Source organism: Crocodylus porosus, unplaced genomic scaffold (assembly GCF_001723895.1).
Source record: "Crocodylus porosus isolate Cpor-Errol unplaced genomic scaffold, CroPor_comp1, whole genome shotgun sequence".
Taxonomy (NCBI): domain Eukaryota; kingdom Metazoa; phylum Chordata; order Crocodylia; family Crocodylidae; genus Crocodylus; species Crocodylus porosus.
Window position 1 is genome coordinate 59,958,242 of NW_017728950.1, and position 11,828 is coordinate 59,970,069.

Consider the following 11,828-nt stretch of genomic DNA (forward strand, 5'->3'; position numbering starts at 1 on the left):
TTCAAAAGGAGAGCCAGTATTAATGATTAGCTAGAGTATTAAGAGTGAAAATTTGTTATAGGCTTTGGACAGGCATAATATTTCTAACAAAAAACATGCCCTTTTGCCACAGCAAAAAGTGAGCATACAGCCATTCACGTGTTTTTGCATAGGAAAAACATAATAGTTTTGTAAAGAATTAACTCTTTACAAGAGCAACTTCTGGACAGTACAGTGATTTCCAACTGCATATATAACACCTATCCAGTTGTGTGTGGAGTGCCACTGGGTATACATTGATCCTTCAGCATCCCAGGAGGCTGTGCTCCTCATCCCAACTTCCCTCCCCTTTCCACTCCCTCTCCAGCTCCAGGGACTCTTGTTTGTGACCCCCATGGAACTAGACTGCCCCAGCAAGGTAGAGTCAGGTTCACGGATCACCTCACAGTGCCACTGCTCTTAACTGGATAAGATAAAGTCCGTCTTACCAACAAACAGGGTAGGAATCTTGAGTAGCCTTGCAGACCCTCCTGCTGCACTTGTACAACCCCCCCAGCATACCGTATTGGGCCTCACTCCCACATTCTTGGGAGGAAGGGCTCGCCCAGCCATCAGCTTCCAGGTGGGGCTCCTGGAACCTGCTTGCTTAGAATAGCAGGTAGGGAAGCGGCAGGGCTGGTCGGGGAGTGGAGTTGCAGCTGGACAGAAGCTGGAGCTCAGAGGCTGCACCCAGAGGGGCAGCAGGAGTGCAGACCTCAGGTGGGCAGGGTGTGGGTGAGGGAAGGAGGTGTAGGAACCCCCTGCATACATACTCCCCCCATGGCATGCAGCCCCAGCTGCTGGCAGTAAGCAGGGAGGTCAGGGTCCTCGTGCTCGACGCAAGTGCCCAGTGGGGTGCAGCTCCAGCCAGTGTGGCACAGGGAGAGGGGGCGCAGCCTGCCTGGCTGCTTCTATCACCAAGGTTCCCTTCTGCTTCCCCACTGAGTCCAGTGCAGGGCTTCTTCGCTGAGTGTGGAGCTGTAGGCGCACGGCACAGAGCCTGGCCACCTCTATCATGGGGACTCCTCATGACGCACTTGCAGCTCCACACTCAGAGCGGGAAAGCCCTGTGCTGGACTACGCAGGAAAGCAGGGGGCGGGGCTCCCTCCACTCCTGGCAGAGTGCAGGGACAGCACAGCAGGGGTGACAGAGGCAGCAGGCTCCAGTGTAGGACTTTCCCTTCTGCAAGTGCTGGAGCTGTAGGTACACAGCACAGAGCCCTGGCAGTAGAGGCGGCCAGACAGGGTGTGCTCCCTCCCCTCGTGCAGTGTTGGCCAGAGCCACACCCCACCAGGTGCCTGCTCCGGGCATATGCGCCCTGACCTCTCTGCCTACTGCTGCTCCTAGGTAGCAGGGGCTGCACACCATGGGGGAGTGTGTGGAAGGTCCCTACATCCCACACCCTCCCTTGCACCCCACACACCCACACCCTTCCCCCACAACTCCCATCAACCTATACATACACCCCAACATACCCTATGCCCCTCAACACAGCCACATCCTCTTACAATCCCTGCACACACTCCCACATGCCACCATACACACACGCACACACACACACAATATAGAAGAGTGACACTATTTTTGAATTATTATGCAATGCCTTCTATGTACACTACACAATCACAAGTCATGACAAATATTTTTTGTAATAAAATTAAAATATAGTAGGTGTTTGACTTCTAGTGTATGATTTGTTTTTGTTTTTCTGGTTCTAAGATGGCAACCCCCGCTCCCAAAAGGAGTGTTTGGGTGGGGGACAGCAATGGGAGGGACATCCGGTGGCAAAGGTCAGGGGTTAGGGGACAGGACTTCTGGTTCCAGTGTGGTGACCAGGGGGTGGGGCAACTGTCATTGAGCGAGGCTACCTATGTGACCCTGGACAGCTCATCAAAACTTGTTCAATGGCCCTCCACCTGAATTAATTGCTCGCCCCTGACTTGCAGGGTGGGAAGAGAGGAGAGAAATTCGGTAGAAGACTTGCTGTACTCTCTTTGTATTCTTTCAGGCAATATTGGATGTTGTAGTGAATCTTCAATTTAGTCTGATAGAAAAATTGTGGCAAACTTTTTGGCGTTATTCTCCCTCCACTCCAGTAGATGGCACTACTGTTACCGAACCAAGGTCAGTACAGGTCTCTTTTCCATTTACTGTTTGTTATCATCATGTAATAGCAGATGTCAAATCAAATAGAATCAGTTATTTATATAAACTGAAAAACCCTACTTGATGTTTGCTAGATTAAATTACTAGGTACCACAAATTGCACTTTTGAAATTATTGTATCTGTGTATTCCCCCCCCACAACTCCCTTTTTGTTTGTTTGTTTGTGTGCTTGGAGGATTAAAAGAGCATTTTTTTTCATGATGTAGCATGCAATATTTTTAGGTAAGGGAAGCATTCTTATCACCTCTGCATATAATTTATGTGCTGTAACAGAGCTTTAGAAGCCATTTTCCAGTCTTATATGGTACGAAGTATAGCAGTGTTGGGTATTCAAACATCTATAATGCTTTATTAAATACTATATTTTAAAATCCATTCTACTTCTTTTTTATCAACATGTAAATTAATTTTCGTTTATTCATTTGATACATTTGTTCACACCAGCAATCTGAGTGAAATAGAAAGTCGACTTCCGAAAGCAAAGCTGATAACTCTGTGCAAAAATGAGTCTATTCTGAAATGGATGTGTAACTGTGACCATGTGATGTACCAGGCTTTGGTGGAGATTCTCATTCCTGACGTCCTTAGACCTATTCCTAGTAAGTTGAACAGAGAAGACATCTTGTAAGGATTTTGTGTGTCTGTGTGTGTGTGTGGGTGCACGTGCGCCTGGTTATCTTGTGTTTGTACTACCTTCCGGGAAATCTTTGGGATTGATTCTGAAGACTGCAGAAGTAGTGTGTGTGGACACTTTTTAGTTCTGTAGAGTAGAAAGAGGTGTACCTAGAGTAGGTGTCATCAGTGGATCTAGGCTTTTGTAAAGGGGAATACAGAAGCAGCCTGTGATGTTGTAGGGGTGGCTACACCTCCTGTACCCAGCTTTCCCTCCCCCATCAGGTGGGCATACGCTGCAGTGTGAGCAGCAGTACCTCAATCAGGTAAGGACCTTCCTTCCTCTCTCTCAGTCCCACCTCCCGTCACATCTGTGCTCAGTGACACATCTCCTCACCCCTGTTTCCCACTCCCATACCCTCCGCTGCTGCCACCCCTAGCTGTTGTAGGGGTGGGGGGAGGCTCCACAGCCATTCTTAGTCTGCTCCAAATGGGCTGCACAGGGTGCCAGAATCAGCCAGAGACAGTAGTAGTCATGGATGGGTTCCCTTCCACCATGCCTGTCCTGAACTGGCAGAGAATGTCCTGGGAGCAGGGAGGAGGAACCTAGCCATCACTGCCATTCTTCCTGGCTGGGCCCAGTTCTCTGAGTCCAGTTGGAGAGGGAAGGAATGGCTGTGAAGCCCCCTCCCCCCCAGGTCAGCAGGGATGGTGCAAGCAGCAGCAGTTGTGGGGGGGGGGGAATGGGAGGTTACAGAATGTGCCAGAGATAAGGATGGAAGGAAAAGTCTTACTTCCTCCAGGATCTTAAGAAAACTGACTGCTGCTTTCATGAATGTGGGTTGTGTCTGTGCCATTGTGCCCCCTCCAGATGTGCCCCTGATTGGCACAGGCATTGTATTTAAAGGAAATAAGACTGGTAATTTCTACATATTTATTAAAAGAGATTAAAAACATGCTTCCTGAAGGTTGTAGGATATATTTTGCTGTGAAATATGCTTTGATCATTATAGATTATATATTTTGCTGTGTCTGAATATGAAAAATGTGTTCCTTTGTTTTCTGGCTCTAGTCTACCTGATAGATTTCAATATGCTCTGGTTCTAAGCTATGATCCATGTATGTCTGTTGGAGTATTTAAACTAACTTCACTTGGCATTGCCTTAGGCCTTAGATTCAGTTACAAAAAATGTGGATATGCTCTCTGATTTTAGTTTTGGACAACTAACAAGTTGTTGTTGATCCTCCAAGTATAGTAAAATCAGTAAGCTATTAATGTTGATGCTAAATTTTACTACTAAAAACAATATAAGGCTAATTCAAACATGTTAGCCCTATTTATTTTTTTCAGTTTAGCATGCTTCTTGTTCTATGAGAAATATGAGAAATTCAAAAGATTTTTAAAAGAAAAATTTAAAGACTGACTAAAGTATTATGCTGCACAGTTGGTAATACTGCTGACTGTACTATGATTTCATAACTAAACAATAATTATCAAATTGTTTAACTCAGGAAAACAGTTTCTTTTTTCAAAGTTGATTTTATTGGTACCTGTAACTGCTCAGGCAGTTTACCTTGCAGCTGTTTTTGATTTTAAAAAAATCTAATTTACCTTAGTTTCTAGCAAAGTTGACTTTATAAAATGTTTATTGTGTCAGGCATGTCATGCTAATATTGTCTGTTAACAATAATAGTTAATAATATCTTACTGATAAAATCCATATCATTATATTAAATATTGTATTCTGTCCATGAACCAAACAGTAATCATTTCACAGTTAGGTTGGCTTAATGTTTGAAGAGATGGTGCCTCAAAAATAGCCTTACAGCTAGCAAAATCACTTTCTGCTTGTGTCAATAAAAATACATCTATAATGACTTCAGTTATTACAAACAGTTCAGAAAAAAATTACACCCACTGCTCTATAAGGACATGCTACTGACCTTTGCTTGTTACTGAAACAGAATTGGACTTCACTATATACAGTATATTATTTGCAGTACAAAAAAGGTTGACAATATGACTCAAAAATCAAAAGTTAGCCATTTAAATATATTTCCATCAATGTAGTAGGAAAAAATGTTAGATGGTAATTTTTCTTTATCAAGCTATAGAGATGATACAGGTGACCCCTATCGTTTTATAAACTGAATAAACTAATAAACCTTTTAAATTAATTAATTTCAATTTATGCTTGATATAGTCTGCTTTTCTAATATAAAATGTAAGCAGATGGAATCTTATTTTTAAGCACATATAATTCACCTTCAACAAATAGGCAAAAAAATGCAAGAAGATTTCAGAAATTGAGTTAAGGCTTAAATTTAGAAGAAGAAAACAATTAATTTTGTCTTTCCTTCACACAAGTTTTTTTTTATTTAAACATGATTATGAAAATGAAGCTGCCATGGAAAATGCTAATGTATATATCTGTACACTGATTTTTGTATCAAAATTGCTTTTTCTTTGCCTTCCACTTCTTTTTTTGTGCTTTCTATTAACCACCAGAGAAGTTTCATAGGCTAGCTGAGTGATTACTAGCCTATGACATGTTTTTGCCTACTTTCTGTTTATTTAATAAAAGAAATAGCGTTAATGCAAGGTTTTAGAAAAGGGCTCACATGTGGAGCATTTCTGTCTAAGCTGATAGCTACTTATGTTTTTGATCCATTTCACATACATTCTGATTGCCAAAAATAACAGAATATTTCTATTTGGAAAAAAATGTAGCAATGGATGAATGTACTATTAAGCAGATTTGGATAATTATACATATGGTTTTGGGAATTCTTGTTATTTGGACAATTTTCAGATTACTTATTAAAAATCTCTTCTGATCTAAGGACTGCCCTTTACCAAGAGGCCTCTTCATATCATTTCTGGGTATCTAGCTGGCTTTCTACTAGGGCTGTGCAAAGCTTCAGTCATCAATCTGATTTGGAAGAGATTCAGCCCGATTTGGAAGAGATTCAGCCCAATTTGGAAACCAAATCTCCGAATCTGAATTGAATCAGGAGAACCCATTAAAAGGTCCAAATTGAATTCAGAGCCTCCAGATTGATTAAAAAAATATTCAAAGAGTGTGGCAGGGCACTGTTTGTGCATGCCACGTTAAGGGCCTGGAGCTAGCAGGTGCCTGATGAGAGCAGCCATTTTGAACCTAGGGCTGCCCATATAAACAGGGCAGTTTTGCTGCTGGAGGCCAGGCAACAACATCGCCTGGCTGCAGGGCTGCTGGTCTCATCTGGAGGTAAGGGAGGAGCTGTAGGGCATGGTCAGGAGGCTCCTGGTCCTGGGCATGACCTAAAACTGCACCCTGCTGGGGGTGGGTGGTCTTGTGGGGCTCTCAGTGGCACGGGAGCCCCCAGGAAGTGCCAGGCCAGTTACCACCCAGATGAAAGGCGGGTTGGTGCACCTTAACCCCTAGCCCCCACAACTGGGTGGGTTACCTCTTTTGTAGGATCTGGAAGGTGGACCCCAGAGGAAGAGTGTGAGGCCATTGACTCACGAACCTGTCTGAACATGCTCCGACTGGTCAATGCTGTGGGGGAACCACACCCGTGAGGGGGAAGCAGCTCAAGGAGCTATGTGGCTGAGAATGAAGGTGGATGAGGATTCTGGGGCCCAACGAGGGGCCGGTGATTGTGAGAACTATGGATGCCATCTGTGAGACTTGGGCTGCGGTGTCAGGGAGAAACACAGATAGTGCCCTCTGGCATTGGGGGAAGAAATGGGCAGCCTACCGCTTATTAATATCAATTAAATAATTAACAACAAGATGTGGCGGGAGAGAAGGTGGGCAGTTAGCCCAGAAACAGGTGGGCGGGCCACAGTGAGATCGGCCCGGAGCAGGCCCCTTGTTACAAAGAGATTTGGAGATTTGGATCGGCTGGGGAGAAGCAAGCACAGCCGGGCGGCTGCAGGTTCTCCCGCAGCTCCTTCATCAGTGTCTGCCTCTCTGCGGGTGGGGGAAGCCGCAGAAGAAGGCCCCATGGCTGCTGTGCCCAGCCCCAGCCTCCCGCCAGGCACTAAAAAAAAAAAAAAAAAAAAAAGCCCTGTCCACACTCATCAGCTGCAGCAGTGGGGATCAGGGCCTCTGGGAGTTCGTGGCAGAGCCCCCCTGCACAGCATGGGGTAGCAGAGATCAGTGCCCTCCCCCCCACCGCCTGGCACCACCTGCGTGGCAGCTGCTCCATAGCACGGGTGCAGCACAGCTTGGCAGAGTGCCACACGCTATCTGGGAGCTGGAGCTACCGAGGCTGAGCAGTGCTGGGCTCTGGCTGACAGGTGCCGAGCCACATTGCACCCATGCCAAGGGGCAGCTGCCACACAGGTGCCAGGCAAGCCGGGGCAATCCCCATTGCCCCACACTGTCAGGGGGGAGCTCTGCCATTGGCTCCAAGAGGCCCTGATTGCCTCTGCCAGAGCCAGTGAGTGCGGGGCTTTTTTATTAATTTATTTTTTGAAGTCCTGGGAGGCTGGGGCGAGGCAGAACAGCCATGGGGCTTCTCCTGCAGGTCCTCCCACCGGAAAGAGGCAGGCACAGCCAGAGGAGCTTCTGGAGAACCTGCAGCCACCCAGCTGTGCCTGCTTCTCCCTGGCTAATCCGAATCTCTGAATCAGCACTGAATCTCCCATTCTGATTCCGCCAAATCGAATGGGGACAGTGATTTGAATCACTGAATCGAATCACTGTCCTCCGAATTGGCCGAATCCAAATCAAATACTTCCCTATTCGCACAGGCCTACTTTCTACCCATACCTCCATGTTTTCAGAGGTTTTCAGAGAGAAATGTTTTAGTACTCTTTCCTGCCATGGCAGGGGGTCAGACTTGATGATCTGCTCAGGTCCCTTCCAACCCTACTAACTATGAAGCTATGATTTATTTTTTCAGCATTTAGAAGCAGCTAACTAACCAGCTAAATAACCTAGCTAATCCTTTTTGAGGAATTAGGGCAAACAAGGTGACCCACTTTCCCCCAAATCCCCCATCTCATGGCATTGTAATTCCTGCTTCCAGGTTGAGAAAATTCTCTCCTATTCACTGCAATAAGGTAGTTGGCGGCTCTAGGAACTTATTTCCTAGTGTCATCAGAACTGAAATTGCTGAACTAGATAAATTAACTGGATCTTGGAGGAGACAAGAATTTCTTAGGGTGATATCTCTTATTGGACGGAATATGTAGTTGAAATAAAGTTAGACAACCTTTCAAATACAAGACATTCTTCCTCAGATCTCTGATCCCAGGAAGCCAGGCACTGCATAGAAGGGCTGTGTAAAGCTTCAGTCACTGATTCTCCAAATCCAAATTGAATCAGGAGACCTTTTTGATTCAGAGAGATTAACTGGAACCCTCCGAATCAATTTGGAGAGATTTGGAAAGATTTGACGATTCAGACATAGACACAGCTTTAAATATTTTTTCTACATACCTCAAGGTACCAGGCAGCTCATGAATGCTGAGATACTGGGGCAGATGGAGCATCCCATGGGAGCGCTGGGCAGTCCCCAGTGTGCTTGGCAGCAGACCTGGAAGTGGACCAGAAGCACTTCTAGCCCACTTCCAGGTCCACCGGGGAACATGTGGGGGATTCCCTCGCTGCCTCCCGGCTCAGTGACTGGTGCCTCCTGGGTCTGGGGGGGAGGCATGAGGGGTCACCCAAGAAATCTTTGCCTCTGACATAAAGCCGGATATTTTTTTGTCTTCTGGATTTTCAGTGTTTCAATTTTGCAAAAGTTGCACCAGTTGCCACTCAGTTGGGCCATAAAAAAGTATGAAAAGAGGAAATTAATTTCAAATTTTGAAGAGAAGATCGCAAGTTAAATATCTCATTTGGAAAAGCTTAAAAAAAAAGTTAATGAAAAATTTTAATTTAGGAAAAAAGGCCAAATTTCAGAGAAAGAAATGCTTTTCCTTCAAAAAAATTATTTATTTTCAATTCTGACATAAGTAGAAATATTTGGTTTCTTCCTAGAGCTGCTCAGTAACAGCACTGCTGCAGTAACAGGGGTTGTGAGTCTGTCCATGGAATCTTCTTTTCTCCTCCAAGGCCAAGCAGGTAACATGTTAGTTGTGGGAAGGGTAAGCTTGATAATTTTTTCTAGGATTTTCCCAGGGATAGAGGTAAGGCTGACTGGTCTATAGTTCCCTGGATCTTCCTTCCTCCCCTTCTTAAAGATTGGGATGATGTTAGTCCTCTTCCAGTCCTCCGGAACCTGACCCAAGCACCATGAGCGCTCATATATCCTTGCCAGTGTTTCAGCTATAGCACTCGCTAATTCCTTCATTACCCATGGGTGGAGTCCCTCCAGTCCTGGTGATTTGAACACATCCAGTCCCTCCAAGTGTCCTTTTACTGTGTCAGCACTGACTGTTGGTCAGCTGATGTTCCCTTGTTGGTATCCATGATGCATATTGAGGGTTCATCTAGATTCCTCTTTAAGAAGACAGAGGCAAAAAAAACTCATTGAAGAGCTCTGCCTTGTTCCTGCTGTCCGTCACTAAGCCCCCCCCCCGCCTGTCTTGTAGGGATCCTATGCTACTCTGCACCCTCTTTTTGATCTCAGTGTGCCTGAAGAAGGACTTTTTATTGTCCTTAATTCCTGCCACTAGCCTGAGTTCTAGAGCTGCCTTGGTCTTCCTGACTGACTCCCTGCAGGTGTGGGCCAAGAAAGTGTACTCCTCCTTGCCAACTACCCCCTGCTTCCACTTCCTGTATGCTTCATAAAATACTAAGGTATTTCAAATTCAAATACAAGCTTCTGTGCATGCTAATCTCTACCAATTATTTTGAGATTTGATCATCATAATGAACCATCAATTTCTGTTGTTATATCTTTAAGTACAACAAATGTAAAAAGACCCCTTTAAATCTAGAACTTTACAAATTTGCCTTCAGGGTGCCACATTTTGTCTGAATTGTTTCCACTTAAGTATGTTCATGCCATAGAAAATTGCATTCTTGTTCCAAGCCTTTCTGTAGAAGATCAGCACTTTTAGTTCTGAAGGCAGCACGAGATGAACATGAGCCTGCAATGTGATGCTGCAGCTAGTAAAGCAACCAATATGCTGGCATGCATCCATAGATGCTTCTCAAGCAAATCGCGGGACGTCATTCTACCATTGTACTAGGCTTTGGTGAGGCTGTAGTTGGAGTTTTGGACTCCACAGTTCAAAAAGGATATGGAGAAGCTTGAGAGAATCCAGAGAAGAGCCACACACATGATCAGAGGTCAGGAAAACAGACCTTACGATGACAGGCTGAGAGCCATGGGGCTCTTTAGCTTGGAAAAGCACAGGCTCAGGGGTGACCTGATGGCCACCTGTAAGTTTGTCAGGGGTGACCACCAGTACCTGGGGGAACATTTGTTCACCAGAGCACCCCAAGGGATGATGAGGTCGAACGGTTATAAGCTACTGCAAGACCATTTCAGGCTGGACATAAGAAAGAATTTCTTTACTGTTCGAGCCCCCAAGGTCTGGAATAGCCTGCCATCGAAGGTGGTTCAGGCACCTACATTGAACACCTTCAGGAGTAAATTGGATGCTTATCTTGCTGGGATCCTATGACACCAACTGACTTCCTGCCCTTCGGGTGGGTGGGTGGCTGGACTCGATCTTCTCAGATCTCTTCCAGCCCTAATGTCTATTAAATATGTGAAATCTATGCAAACCATCAGACATGTTATTAATTGAACAAATAGTACTGTTCCTTATGCCATTTTCAGAAACTTCAGCCATTGTTCAGATAGGTTGTAACAAATCAAAAACAACTTAAGTCACTTTCCCTGTTCACTTCACACCCGATTCACCACGGAGCTGTCTAAACTAGTTTCTTTTCTGTAGTAGCAAATGTTTGAAGAATATTGAAAGTAATGCAGATGTTTGATTCCTTTGTTTGCCAGACAGGTTTACATTCACTGGTACCAAAAAAAAATAAAATGATTTATTTCCTCTATACAAAAAACGGTTTTAGTTTTAGTAGTAAAGGCCTGGGCACAGATTCAGGTAGCATGCATTCACTTCACTGAAATAAAGATGACAGAGAATTTGTTTTATATTTAGATTGAAATGTTCGAAGCACTTTAGAAATTTCTTGAGGTGGAAGCTAGAATTTCTCTTATTCTCATCCATTTCTCTCTTTCTTCATAACTAAAGAGACTTCTTTCTATAGAGATGTCCTTCAGCTCTTTTTTCCATATTTATTTTTAAAGCAGATTGGAGATGCTTTGTTCCGCAACACAATTATATGAAAGAGATGTGTACAGTGGGGGTGTCAATGATAAGACCTACAGGCCAGATTTGGAGTACAGAGCTGTGTTATCAGGCCTGGGGGGCTCCCTAGGGCCTGGAAATTTGGCAGCAGGTTAAATGATGGTAACAGCAATACAGACAGTGGCAAGACAAACCATTGCGTCTTTTGGCCCATGGGGTTGCCCTTAAGCCTGGAATTTGGCAGCAGGAGATGCAGCAGTTGCAGTGCCTCTGTGAATAGCGGCAGTTAGCATTGTCACCACCAATTTCTGTTTCCTATGGGCCAGATGACATGGCTCTGAACTCCAGATCTGGCATATAGTTGTCCCCAAATGACAGGTCCAAAAGGCTGGATGAGTTTAATGCTCTTTTGCTACACTAGCTTTTGTTATGCAGTGTTTCATAATTTGTAAGGTTAGAAGGGACCTGAGCAGATCATCAAGTCTGACCCCCTACCATGGCAGAAAAGAGTACTGGAGTCAAATGACCCCAGCAAGGTGTACATCTAGCCTCCTCTTGAAGACCCCCAGGGTAGGAGCCAGCACCACTTGTCTTCGAAGTTGATTCCAGAACCTAGCCGCCCTGATGGTGAAATAGCCCCTCCTGATGTCCAGCCTGAATCTACCCTCTGCCAGCTTGTGACCATTATTTCTAGTCACTCCTGGTAGTGCTTGGGGGAACAGGGACTCCCCAATGCCTGCTGGTCCCCTCTGACTAGTTTGTAACAGGCCACTAGATCCCCCCTCAGCCTTCTCTTCTGGAGGCTGAACAGGT

At 45.1% G+C, this 11,828-nt stretch overlaps 1 protein-coding gene across 2 annotated transcripts in view; it reads left to right on the top strand.

Annotated features, from left to right (window-relative positions):
• Positions 1–11,828, top strand: part of RFX3 (regulatory factor X3) — a 146,958-nt gene that overhangs the window by 114,629 nt on the left and 20,501 nt on the right. For both annotated transcript variants that reach the window (XM_019555123.1, XM_019555124.1), the window contains 2 exons: positions 2,028–2,143; positions 2,630–2,784. In XM_019555123.1, coding sequence (XP_019410668.1) covers positions 2,028–2,143; positions 2,630–2,784 — 271 coding nt within the window. The remainder of the gene's footprint in view (positions 1–2,027; positions 2,144–2,629; positions 2,785–11,828) is intronic.